Source organism: Hemicordylus capensis, chromosome 4 (genome assembly GCF_027244095.1).
Source record: "Hemicordylus capensis ecotype Gifberg chromosome 4, rHemCap1.1.pri, whole genome shotgun sequence".
Classification (NCBI taxonomy): Eukaryota; Metazoa; Chordata; class Lepidosauria; order Squamata; family Cordylidae; genus Hemicordylus; species Hemicordylus capensis.
Genome location: NC_069660.1, coordinates 224967181 through 224980810, shown reverse-complemented (window position 1 = coordinate 224980810; position 13630 = coordinate 224967181). Strand labels below are relative to the sequence as shown.

The window sequence follows — 13630 nt, the reverse complement described above, 5'->3', positions numbered from 1 at the left end:
TCAACAATACAATTAACAATGATATTTCAGACAAGTGTCTTTCTATACAAGAATCCACTCTAAAAGGTAAACAGATTTCACAATGATTACTAAATACAGAGACACCCACAATCTGAACCAGATTTGATTTACTACCACCAAATACCTGAAATGAATGCATTTGAATCAATGTGTGAAAGACTAGGACATGACTGCTTATTGTAGGTACAGGTTCAGCTTCTATCACCATGTTGTTCTGCTGATCGATGTGAAATAGTGTCTTTTTACAGGTGTGCCACAACTACCAGTTCTGTGATTTTAAAACATTCTGATCTAGATGTATGCCAGAGCTGATCTAGTCAACTAGCATGAAAAACACGGTTATGATACATTCTGTTCCACAGTCTGTCCGAAAAGGAGCAGAGAAGTTTTGAAGTGCAGTCAATTATTATTGCAGATATTTGACTGTGTTTGCAAATAACATTAACTATATGTTGAATGACTTGCCTAGAGTGGGAGCATAAAGCAAATCTACACCATATTAAAAAAGAGAGAACTAATTCCTAGTCTGGTGACTAATTACCAACCCACATTACTAACAGTAGTCGTAACAAGAAGCACTTCTCTTCTGCTGCACAGTCTGATGATCACAACTAAAGTACTTAAAGCTTAGCTGTACTGGAATGTCTTAACATTTGGTTCAATGGTTCTGAAACAAAAGCAGAAAAATGAAACTGCAAGCAGAAACCTCTGGTTAGGACTGAGTGCTTCTCCATGTAAAAAGACACATTTCACTTCAGGCAGAGCAAAGACAATGTAGAGTGCTGAAGCACTGGATTCTCACAGGTGTGAACTATGTCTAAAGGCAAGGGGAAGAATGAAGTACATCAGCACTTGCGCAAAAGGACTTGGCAGCAAAGTTTCTGACACTTCAAAACTATTTGACAGATTAGAAAGATACATATAAAAATATAAAATGTAACAGCCAGTAGCCAAATGGTTTAGAAAACATGGATACATAGAAGATTAGAAGAAGAAAACAGCAGGTGAAGGAACTGATGCTTTCCTCAAATCTCAGTACCTTTCTGCTATTTTCTCATCTGGACATGAACACATTTCACCCCATGTATTGGCACTACTTTTGCTACTGATACTGCCCCTCAAGGTTTTGAAAAGTAGTTTCTTATATTAAATCTCAAAATGTTGGTCAATTAATACAGTAATACAACCTCAAAATGTTGGTCAATTAATACATTTAATACAGATATGATCCAATCTTCTTGTAATCCCCTTTCCCCCATTTTTTATTTTCTCATGCAAAAATAAACAAATTATAAACTAATGATCCCCAAGTTTCACAATGTCCCTCATCACTCACAAAGTCATATTCACCCAGCCTGGTGCAACAGACTACCAACGGGAATCCAAAACAGACTTTAAACAAACAGACATTAAATTTAAGTCAGCATCTTTTAAAGCTATCACAGAGTTGCTGTAAACAAATGTATTTCTAGGACTTCTCTGCAGTCAGTTTCTGAGAAAAACTGCAAGGAAATATCACTGATGGGAAAAATCAAGAGAGAGAGAGAGAGAGGGAGAGAGAGAGAGAGACAGATTCTCCCCGTTTTGCAAATGTGCTGCCTACAACTAGTTAACAATAAGCCTCCTCTACAGAATTTTACCACAGCCAAAGCCTGGTAATAATCCCAGCATCCAGTTGCAACATTAGGGGTAATTAAAAGTGTTGATCTATCTGTTTTTTTAAAAAACAAAATAACACTTTCTAGTGTAGCTCTGGTTTGGGTTTTTTAAAATTGTCATAACAGGCAAACATATTAGAAACAGATAAAAATACCATCTTGACGGCTAATTCAACTCTTGCTCTATGGAGGTTATTCAGTTCTCTTTGTTTTTTCTCCCACCCTTCCTTTTACAATTCTGGACTTTATTGCAGCTATTCTGTTCTTTCCTCAGAGCTCACCTTGCCCCTCCTGGGGACATGTTTGTCACCTCCAAAGAATCTGCCCAGTGAGTCAAGTAGACCTGGTTCCCTGTATCTTCTTGGGGATCCATGTCTAGCATGGTCTATCACACTTGCAGATGCAAGCTTGGACCCATGCCGGAAAGAGGAGCGTTTCTGTGAAGCCATCAAATCCGAGTTCTCAGAAGCTGTTGCACTGTCTTCCTGAATGGTCTGTAGCTCATCTGATTCAGAGGGCCGATCTTTGAAGGTGTTGTCTTCTCTCCCTGGGGCATCTCGGGAAAAGAGGCGGACCAAATGGGGGCGACCAGTTGTGTCAGCTGGGTTGGCCTCCTTCCAGGCATTCTTTGGGCCTACTGTGCCCTTGGAGTCTGTCACCGCTGTGCTCTTAGTGGAGGTCCCATTGTTCTGGTTCACATCTGCCTCTCCTGCAAACAACAAGGATGAGATATGAATACAGGCCTGTGCAAAACAGAGCACGGGAACAATGCTGCTTTCTTCCCCTTGCCTTGAGTTACTTGCTTCACACAAAGTCCACAGATTCTATGCAATCGCAACAGAACTGCCTTCTACCAGACCCAGTACATTTTACCCGAATTAATCTATCTTGAAAGAGGTGCTATCAGCCTGGTTTTTCTTTTCTTTTCTGAAACCTGTATAGGGAATATAGGGAAAGCTCTTTCATTTAGGTACCCTTTTGCTTTTTCTACTATTATAGAGTCTACCCCTTTACTTTATTTAGCTAGTTAGCTAGCTAGTTAGCACATTTCTATATTGCCCTAAACTCATGCTTCCGTGTGGTTTACACAGTTTAAAAATATAATAGAATCATTTAAAAAAAACACACCAATTAAAAAACATTTTTTAAAAAAATATAATATAACATATTGCTCATGGTTCATTCCAGTTTGGATTTTTTAAAAAAAATTTCAATGAATTTTTTATGAAATGAATTTTTTTCCTAAATGGCTTTATTAAGTTTCTGGTCATGACAATTCTGCACGATGGCCAGTCTGAAGCTTCTTCTCACTGACCACTGAATGGACAGCATCCATTTTGGCATGACTCTATTTTGTCTCAGTGATCACGCTCCACACCCTTCTTTTGGATGCTTGGTTCGGCCAACATCCTGACTAACGCTGTGCTTGGTGCAAGAAAATCATGTACTTGCACTAAATCACCAAGATTTTTTGGAGTTGCCCTCTTGCGCAAAGGTTCCCTGAAAAACATATGAGCTGTGCCACAGACTGCACACCTTGTGCAAATACAAACATGATAGTGCTAGTGCAAAACTAGTTTGGAATGAAAGCTTCAGACTTTGCACAACTAGCTAGTGCAACATCCTTGTGCAAATGCAACAATAGTAAGGGCATCGAACAGTATTTCTAAAATGGTCCAATGTTGCTTCTCCGCAGAAGTTCAAAATTAGGCTTGCATTTGCTTTAATCTCTGAAAGATTCACTTAAGTTAATATTTTTAAAAAATCACAGTGGTGTCTAAAGTCTGCTCACAAATGCACACAGCATCAAGGGCTGACTTGCATGTGTAAATGAGCCCTTCATAGGTTGAACATCATGAGTATTAATATCACTTCAGATCATCATCTCAAACACAAGGCTTTTCAGTTACACCAGGCTGTGCATTCAGCAGCTGCGAGTCAGGCTGAATAATCAAAGGACAAGAAATCAAGTGATGTACGTACATCTATTAGCTGGCCTGTGCAGGTTTGCCTGAAGGCCAATTAATAAATGTACGTGCTCTAAAATTGGGGAGCTCTCACATATCTCCTTGCTTGCACTTATTACTCATAAGTGACTCAGAAAGGCCATTATCAGGATTGCTTCCGCTTGATCTCTTATAACGAATGGGAGAAGTTGGGTCGATTTGAATATCAGCCGTAGTGGGCTCCATTTCTGGGAAAGTAGCTTATCTGGGAAACTGATTGCTTTGGGTGTCTTTTACCCACCTTCTGCAAGTAAATAACCAGGTTTGACTTTTTGCACTGGGACACGGAATCTAGACCTGATTGTAGGGTAATAATGTGTTGAAACAAAAAATATCTAGGCCAGAATGTCTTCCTCGGTGCTTCAATTGTAACTTGTTATCCTGCCCAACATCACACAATTCACACAATTAGCCCCAAATACAGAACTTGGTAACTTCTTTTTACAGAGTGAAAACAAAACATTTGCCACCAGAAGGAACCTGCAGAAATATGTACAGTTTTGTTGTGTTTTAAAAAGTCAGTCATGCTGGCTGATATCCAGAGCCACGAGCTGCTTGTGGAAGGATGTTGTGCTAGCCCCCAAACTGTTGCACATCTGGAGCTTGCACTCCAAGGATGCTTGCGCTTGCATAACCGTTTCACAAGTGCAGGACACTACATTTGTTTTAATGGGGTTACAGTTCAATAGCACAATTCTGCAAACCCTCCTCTTCTAGTGCAACTAAGCTAACTTCTTGTGCGAGTGCAAGTTTGCTCATTCTGCAGGTGGTCCATTGCTCTGGATCTCAGCTACTATCTTCCAATGTGACCCATCGGGAATCAATATCTCTTTGGGGACCCCATTCACATTATGATTTAATGAGCCCTACGTTTGAGGACTTCTGAGATCTGCCCTCTCCTCTCAGAGTCCTGTTGCCATGAGTGATGGGGGCCCACTCCCAGAAGGAGTATGCTAAGTCAGGGGCAGGGATTGAGAAGGTGTAGCAGCAGCAGCAGCAGTAGAGCTAGCTAGCCTTTCTGACAGGTACGGCCTTGAAACTGACATGCAGGGAAGAGGCAGAAGATGGAGAAGAGGAGAGCAAAGCCATGCTGAGTGAGCTAATGGAGTGGCTTGCAAACCCCCTCCCCATCAGTTTTCATGCTGGGCCAGCAGCCTGCGCAGAGATCCCCACAGCATCTTTCTTATTTATTTGAGTTTTGTAAATTTACAAGCTGCCCTTCCCAAAGCTTCCAAGGCGGCATACCTTTTAAAACAACAAAATATGGCGACATTCAATAAAAAGCAGCAGCGAGTAGAGGCCACAAAGTCAGTAAATGAAACAGAACAGTAAAACAACAATTAAAACCAGTTATACAAATATAGTCTTTGCCAGGTACTGAAAAGATAAGGACATTGGCACTACCGCTCTGGGAGGGCACTCTATATCTGGTCATCTTGGTTCCGTTCCTGGCAATCCTTTGGGCTAGTTTTTATTGCCATTATTACGTGTGCATGCACTGTTCCTGTTCTTGAAGCTGTTGCTATGGGTTGAGCTTTTGCAGATGAACTTCCTGGAGCAGGTTTGATTGGTAAAGTTTGCTTCTTTATCGAAAAGTCTGAGTTTTATATAGCAATCACAGCCATGCCTCCACAACTTCAGTAGGCCTAGATCTTCCAGAGATTCTGACAAATGGATTCAGAAACTTTAAAAAGAAGAAAATAAACAGCAAGGACAGGGAGAGAAGGGATTTTACTCCTGGAATTCCCAGCCTTAGTAGCCTTGGTAGAGCTTGAGAATATTTAGGAACATATGAAGCAACATAGCTATTCATTGAAGTAGCACCGGAACATAGGAACCTGCCATATACCATTTGTCTATCTAGCTCAGTATTGTCCACACAGACTGGCAGCGGCTTCTCCAAGGTTGCGGGCAAGGATCTCTCTCAGCCCTATCTTGGAGATGCCAGGGAGAGAACTTGAAACCTTCTGCTCTTCCCAGAGCAGCTCCATCCCCTGAGGGGAATATCTTACAGTGCTCACACTTCTAGTCTCCCATTCATATGCAACCAGGGCGGACCACAAGACCAGCTCTCTCCTGTATTATGACAGCCATGCCACTGTCATAATATATAACATGGGTGTAACCATTTGTCAGTAAATTAACTATATAGGCATGAGTGTTTTTTTTAAACCCCTTTTCTATTTTTGTAGAACACCAGTTACCTTACTAGGTCAAGCAGAAGTACAGCTTTTACAAATCCTCCTGGAAGCTTGCAAGCCGAATATGAGGTAATGGCCATTCCTGTTGCTTGTGCCTAGCAGCTGGTATTTAGATGTATACTGTTTTTGTACATGGAGGTTTCACTTAGCTATCATGCTGTAGATCTACCAACAGTTATCATCTCTGAAAGTATAGTTATTCATATCAAACTTCCAGATAAAAGGGGGAATGTGTTTGTTTTTAAAGGAGGGGTGTGTGTTAAAGGGCATCTGCACTGTATGTGTTATGGGAGTGTTAAGCTACCAAGAAGGAGGGGGTTGGGGAATAGGAGGAATGCAGAGATTATGCCACAAATTGAGCCCTTGCAATGGAAGGTAGTTTGGCAGTGGTCAAGTGCTCCTCATCAGATCTACACTTTGCGCTAATTCAATAGTATAACATTCTGCTTAGGGTCCACTGGCGCACAACCAGTTTCCATTCACCCGAGTGGGCCGAGTTTAATACTGATGTTGTCGCTTGGGAGGAGCAGGCTTGCTTCAGTTCCTCTGGAGTTGCAGGGTGAGCTCAGCCTTCTGGAATGAAGTGCTTTCAAAAATGCCCATGGTCAACATGCCAAAAACTCCCTATTCTATTCGTTAGGATATGTACCAGATCTATGGGGTACAACTATCAGAAAGTCACCGGTGGCGAAACATTTTGTACCTCGATGCTGAAGGCTACTTTGAATCCAGAAACGGAGAAGTGGACGACTTGGTTGAAACAAAGAGACCAATGGGCCAAAATGAGAATCACCCCTCTTCAGCAAGACTGTCTAATAGTGTTTAAACATATTTGGCAAAGGTTGCTTGAGCAATTTGTTCACTAAGAATACGTCCCATGACAGCTTTAAGGTTTATTATTAAGAGTGTCCCTCCCACCTTTTTTTGCTTCAGGTTTGGTATGAGCATTTTTGTGGCTACACTGATCAGTATTCCACATGTCCTAAATTTAATATTCTCCTTGGCAGGGAATAGGATGGGTGGGGTTATGGGAAAGGAAAGGGGAAGTAAAGAGGCACAGATTTGGCAGTGGGCTGTGAGTGAAAGGGGAAATTGCAGTGGTTGCAGCCTGTTTTGAAACATTAGTATTTATTGTATTTAATATACTGTACTACAATTAAAATTATTAATGAAAGGGGTGTGTGTGTGCATTCAGTGTGTTTTATGGGACTCTGATGATGTGTTTTATGGAACTCTGATGTTTCCAGTTAAGTTCCCTGCAAGACTGAACTTCTGTATTGTATGTACTGTATGTTCAAGTTTCTTAAATAAAAAAGTTTCCCATTTTTCAACATTTCCTGCCAAAAGTTATACACCTTTAACAATTCACAACAGACAGAAATCCAACAGGTACAGTAGCCCAGAGCTATATTTCAATATAAGGAAAGGCGGCACCTATTGGATTTTTGTCTGCACATGGCTGATAAAAGCAGAAAACCTTATCAGGAAATAACTGGCAATTCTAATTTCAGAGCAATCCTCAGGACAAAAGCTAATTTTGCTTTACAGTGACAGCTACCAATTAAGAACTCCGAAGCCAAAGGCAGTGTTTATTGACAACAGTTGCCGAAGTTTTCTTGACTTCAGCAACTTTTTTTTGCTGACTGCTGACTATGGAGATTTTAAGTTGTAGAGGAAATGTTCATACCTTGTAATTCTGTGTAAAAGTTATATGAAGACTTTGAGATGGGAACGAAATCAGATCTTAATGCCTGCATAAAGATTCCGTGAGCAACTAAAACAATATAAGGAATTTTATTCACTAACACTGGCTAGATTCTATGCCATAATACATATTCATTGTAGAGGAGAAGAAAAAGAACAATAAAGATATTGTATTTAATTAAATGCATTAACAAAACACCAGAGCATCTGCATGCTAATATTTTTACAACAGTTGTGCTTTGTGTCAGTGAATGCATTTATTTGTGGGCAACAAAGGAGGGCATTTGTACCACAGAAGTAGCTTCTCCCAATACTAGCTAGAACATCTTATGCCTTGCTTTAGAAAAGAAAGACATGAAAATATACATTGGGGTGTTTTATTCCCCTATTCCCCCCGGTGACAGCTTCGATGTTTTTAAAGCAATAGTAAAATTGTATGTGCTGAATTTACTTGGTTTCATTTGTGTATTTCTTTTCCAAAGTGAAGAATATGAAGATAAAGCTCTATGTAGTAAAAAGGAATGACTGATGCTCAGCCTATTCAACGAGAGCTGGGCAGCGCAAGGCCCAAGGGCCCAATTTGACCTGTCAACAATGTCCGTATATGAGTCACCGCAGCACGGAGTGGCCTGGGCTGGGGGAAAACTTGGGCTACATGGCATCTGAATAGCTTCCAGTGCTGGCACATGGATGAAGAAGAACGTCTAATCCTTTCCAGCAACATGAACTCTGTCTGTGTGCATATTTGCACACCTGAGTCAATTAAGGTTATACAGAAACTACAAAAATTTAACCCCATGAACTCAGTAGTACTTTATTCTGAATAAACTTCCATAGGATTAAAATGTGTGTCCCATTAAAGATTATAAGCTTATTAGTTTATTATTGTTATTAGATCCAATATTGTGATCCAACAACAGTAAGGGGCTCTCTTATTGTTATTGTTATCATTATTTATTATTTTATTCAATTTCTATACCACTCTTCCAAAAATGGCTCAGGACGGTTTACACAGAGAATAATAAATAAATAAGATGGATCCCTGTCCCCAAAGGGCTCACAGTCTAAAAACAAAAAACAAGATAGACACCAGGAACTGTCACTGGAGGTACTGTGCTGGGGGTGGATACAGCCAGTTACTCTCCCCCGCTAAATAAAGAGAATCACCATGTTAAAAGGTGCCTCTTTGCCAAGTTAGCAGGGGTGTTGCTGTTATTAGATGATGATGATGATATTGTGAGCCTTTTAGGGACAAGGAAGCAACTTTATTATTTACCTTTCAACGTAAACCACTTTGAGAATTTGTTGTTGAAAAGTGGTACGTATCTAGGAGGATCTCAATATTTGCAGGGGTTCCGTTCTCAGCTAGTACTCTAGTGCCTCACAAAGTACGAAGTATGTATTATAAATACATATAATACATGGATACTGAAACCGTGAATACCAAGGAATTGCGGCAATGGAAATCTGGGGGTTAGGTTCCGAAGGGCAGAGAAATGGCAAAAAATGGGCAGAACACAAACTAAAAATGCTAAATAAAGTTCCGTACCATGCTCCACGGGTACCCAGTGTTCCAGCAATGCGGAACACAATGCAGAGTCTCAACTCTGCCAATTTTTATGGGAAAATCGTGATTCTAAAGCATTTTTTCTTTGAAAATGAGCTACAAAATTGTTCCAGTGCTCAAAATGGTGGCAGAAATAACCTTAGAGATCATTTCCAGCCAACCTGATCCATGGATATCCACATTTCACCTCTCCCTATTTTTTCTGCATATACTGAGGTCAGGTGCCAATTACCCAACCGTGGATACATGAAACCGGGGATGCTGGATCTACGAGTAATGAGGTCTTCCTGTATAAATATTCATAGTTGTATAGAACTAACTTGCTCCAGTGTTTTCAATGGGACTTTGTCACAGCTAACTTTAGCTGGATGTGGGCACTGGTGTTTCATTTAAATTTGACCTTGGTAAGTCAGATACAGCCTACTGACCTTATGTTGCATACTGCCATATTATATTAAACAAACTGCAATTTAATTTAAAACATTTGTTTTTATTAGTTTATAAAATAAAACAATTAAAAATGCTTATGAAAGAATAGCTATATCTTTGCCTACTTATGACCACTCAAAACAAAGGGAAATAAAAGACAAGGAAGCCACAACTTGAAATGTATAAAGGTCACAAGCCTATTTTCACAATGTATAAAGGTCGCATGCTGTCATCATGTATGTTTAGCCTATAACATTCCTCTAGATTTTCAAAAACAAGAATAAATTTAAATGTCCTTTTCACTCAGATTGTCTTTGCAAACAGAGGTCAACATTTCTTGCTCTTGTTCGTTACATTGGGTACTAGATGTTTATTTGTGTACCTAATATCCTGGTGGGAGGCACACAATGCATAATTTTGGAATATTCCAATGCCAAGCTTGCTAAATATCTCCACAAATTTATTTCAAGATTGCTACACCATTTTCTAAATGTAATTAAGAGTTTATGTGTGCTATCCAACTATAGACACCGCCTCAAGCACTAGAATAATGTCAGAGTTGAAATCACATGTACTAACAATCAAGTAAAATATTAAAACAGATTGAATCATTGCTTTTCTTACAAATTCCGTATCCTTGCAGTGTTCTGACTGAAGAAGTCTTGTCCATCTTGGCAATTCAGAATACGATCATAAAGATAATACTTCCATCCATAAATCTGAAGGTCCTACACAAGTTAATTACCTAAAGTATAATTCCCAAGTCAACAAACCATGAGAACCCACTCTTAAGCTTTATCTCTGACTTTCCTTCTGCTGTTAAGGATAATCCAACCCTTAAGTTAAACACACTTCAATGAAGAAGTCCAGTATAATGTTATTATGCTTTTAGCTCACTCTAATCCAGCTACAGAAACAGTTTATATAATTTTATCAGTAAAACAACATGTGGTATTTATGCACTAATTGTTACCTATGCTGGAGTTTTAGATCAGTGGGTGTCAAGAGGATGGATGTCTCTATACTCAATAGTTACTACAATGCAAAAACAACTTTGAGGGTCCCGGTAACACTTGTGGAAAGTCTTCCAAACTCAAGAGACTGCATGTACAATGTAAAAATACTTTTGGAACCTGAAGATGTACTTTGTATTCTGTGAAGCATATCTTGTCAGGCTGTGCTAAGACTCCATGCAAAGTCAATGTGCTTAAAAAGCAACTGTAGCAGCAACTCTTCCATTCTTCAGGTATGCCTTGCAACAGGACAGGCCTGTGTGTAACACTTAGGATCTGGAACTCAGAATATGCCAGCTCTTTGGAATAGTGCTTTGGACAGCATTCTCATACACACCAAATGTCCCTATTTACCAGAACAGCCTCTGTTTTCTGGTACTGGTCCCTAGTGAGTACTGGTCCCTAGTGTTTTTCCTTTTGGTATGATTTTGGAAGTGCCTTTTAAATAGCTCTGCTTGTGTGCACACAGATGTTCTCCTCTGCCCTTCTTTAACTAACTGACCAAAGAGACACCTTTTAAAGTGGTGATTCTCTTAATAGGGGGAGAGCAATTGGTCCTACCCAACCCCAGCACAGCATCCCTCCAGTGGCTGTTGCTGGTATCTGCCTATGTTTCTCTTTAGACCGTGATCCCTTTGGGGACAGGTGACCATCTTATTTATGTATTATTTATTTTTCTATGTAAACCTCTTTGAGAATTTTGGTTGAAGAGCGGTATATAAATATCAGTAGTAGTAGTAGTAGTAGTATCCAGAGAGTAAATGTAGAATAACATGCCACACAGCCAGGCTTACTGTGAGATTAAATATTCTATTTAAATTCTTAAATGTTAAAAAAGGAAATTATTAAGGTAGAACTATTTATGCACACACAACTCTGATTGCTCAAGTCAAAACAGGGTTTGGCAATGTTCCAGGTGCAGGGACCCTGTAAAATATAGTTGTGTGCCCTGGAGACTGCATGTGCCAGGGCTTCTAGTGCTTGGGATGCTGCCATTGCAGCACGAATTTTGGCAACATCACGATTGCAGAATACATGAATACTGCATACTGCAAATAGAGATAAGTCCTTAGTTGTATGGGCACGTGGTTCTTCAAACAGTGATTCGAACAGGGGCATTATAAGCACACAAGACTGTCTAAATTCTCATCTGCAGAATGTTGGTGGACATACCTGTGTTTTTTCTAATACAGCTGGATTCAGAGGCTCCTTGCCCATGCAGGTGCACCTGTACATATAGAAAGCTTCACACATGCAAGGGCTTCCCCATACACTACAAAGTGCACATCTCTTTTTGTATATGGTACATCAGACCCCTGTATTAAAGCAGATGCAGGAAGATTGTGCACAGACAACCTCTCCCTCTTTCTCTCCCCCCCCCCCGCATTTTGTCAATGTTAAAGTTAAGTATAGCAGTGGCATTCTAACTGCCAACGCGTACTGGGCAGTACTGAAGAGATTTGCCTGGTGTCCAGAACACTTCTTGTTCCTCCAGTGTTCCGAACCCAGGAATGTCTGGGGAAAGGGAGGATTGACTAGGACGGAGTTTCCCTTCCTCTGCTCCTCCAGTCACTTGGCTCGCCCAAGACTACTGCTCTGCTTGGGAGCTGGATTTTGTGTTCAGAGAGACCCAGAGGGGTGGGGGAAGGGGGAAGCACAGCCTGAGCCTTGAGTCAGTCCATTGACAGCAAGGCGGGGGTGGAGCAAAGAGGAGAACACTGCACAAAGCAATCCATTCCCTTCCCCAGCCGCATCCACCTCTCTTCCAGGACTGGCTGAGTTTAGGAAGATAAGGAGAGCCCTGTTGATCAGAACACGCCTATCTGGCCCAGCACTCTGCTTTCAGCAGTGGCCAATTAGATGCCATCAGGAAATTGCCAAGCAGTCCTTTCCTGACATTCAGAAGTGTACTGGTTCTGAACATGGAGAACCAGTACACATGTAACTGTTGATAGACCCACTCTCCATGAATTTGGTTTTATTGAAAGAGGATTGACCATCTAAGTTAGGTATTTATGGAGCCTGGGGCAAGAGGTTCCAACTGGACCTCCAATTCCACCCTGGCCTCAAAGAAATGGCATCACTGTTCTTCCCCATAGCTAATCTGCAATGTAAGAATGCCTCTGTGTTGGCATTTGAATCACAAACCTTGACCTTGGGGATGAGGCCGTAGCTCAGGGGTAGACATCCACTTTGCATGCAGCAGGTCCCAGGTTCAATCCCTCGCATCTCCAGGAAGGGCTGGGAAATACTCCTGCCTGGGACTTTGGGGAGCTAACTGCCAGTCGGTGTAGACAATACCGAGCTCGATGGACTGATAATCTGACTTGGTATAGGCAGTTTCCTATGTGCCTATTACTTTCCTATCTTGGAGGTGCTCTGAAGCGAGTTAGAAACTCGGGGCTATTTGCCTCCTTGGCCTCCTTGCTGCCTTCCCGGAGGCATCTGGTCAGCTACTGTGAGAACGGATCTGGACTAGACAGACTTTTGGTCTGATCCAGCAGGCTTGTCTTTGTCCTGATGAAAATGTGGTTATTGCTTTTATGTGGACTCTGCAAAATCCTTTCACAAGGTAAGACTCTGTTTGATTTGCCTGTCAAGTATCTCTGTAAATGTGAAGGCAATTCTGGGGGTGCACTCTTTTTTTTTTTTTTGCACATACTTTTTATTGAATTTTGACAACATCAAAAGACAAACACAAATAACACAAACACTCACAAACACACACTATAAGGACTTCCATCTCATCCTTGGAACAAGTGTTGTTATCAATAATCAAGATCTTGCCTAAAGGTTAAACATTCTCTCCCCAGTAGTTCATAAAATGTTATCTATTAATTATTATCAACACATCTGCATTGGCCCATATCTTCTATTCTCTTATATGTTTTATGTCTATCTAAAAAATACTGGGGGTGCACTCTTGATTTGCATGGGGTGATGACCAGACTGTTGAGCAAACTGAGTTTGCTGTAGTTTGTGCTCAACCCTCCCCTGTTGTCGTGTACTGGAGGGGAAGGTCCATAGAAGC

At 40.8% G+C, this 13630-nt stretch overlaps 1 protein-coding gene across 4 annotated transcripts in view; it reads right to left on the bottom strand.

The window, feature by feature from the left end:
• MBP (myelin basic protein) overlaps nucleotides 1-13630 on the bottom strand; it is a 214827-nt gene that overhangs the window by 31224 nt on the left and 169973 nt on the right. For all 4 annotated transcript variants that reach the window (XM_053244441.1, XM_053244442.1, XM_053244438.1 and 1 more), the window contains exon 4: nucleotides 1961-2388. In XM_053244441.1, the coding sequence (XP_053100416.1) occupies nucleotides 1961-2388 (428 nt within the window). The remainder of the gene's footprint in view (nucleotides 1-1960; nucleotides 2389-13630) is intronic.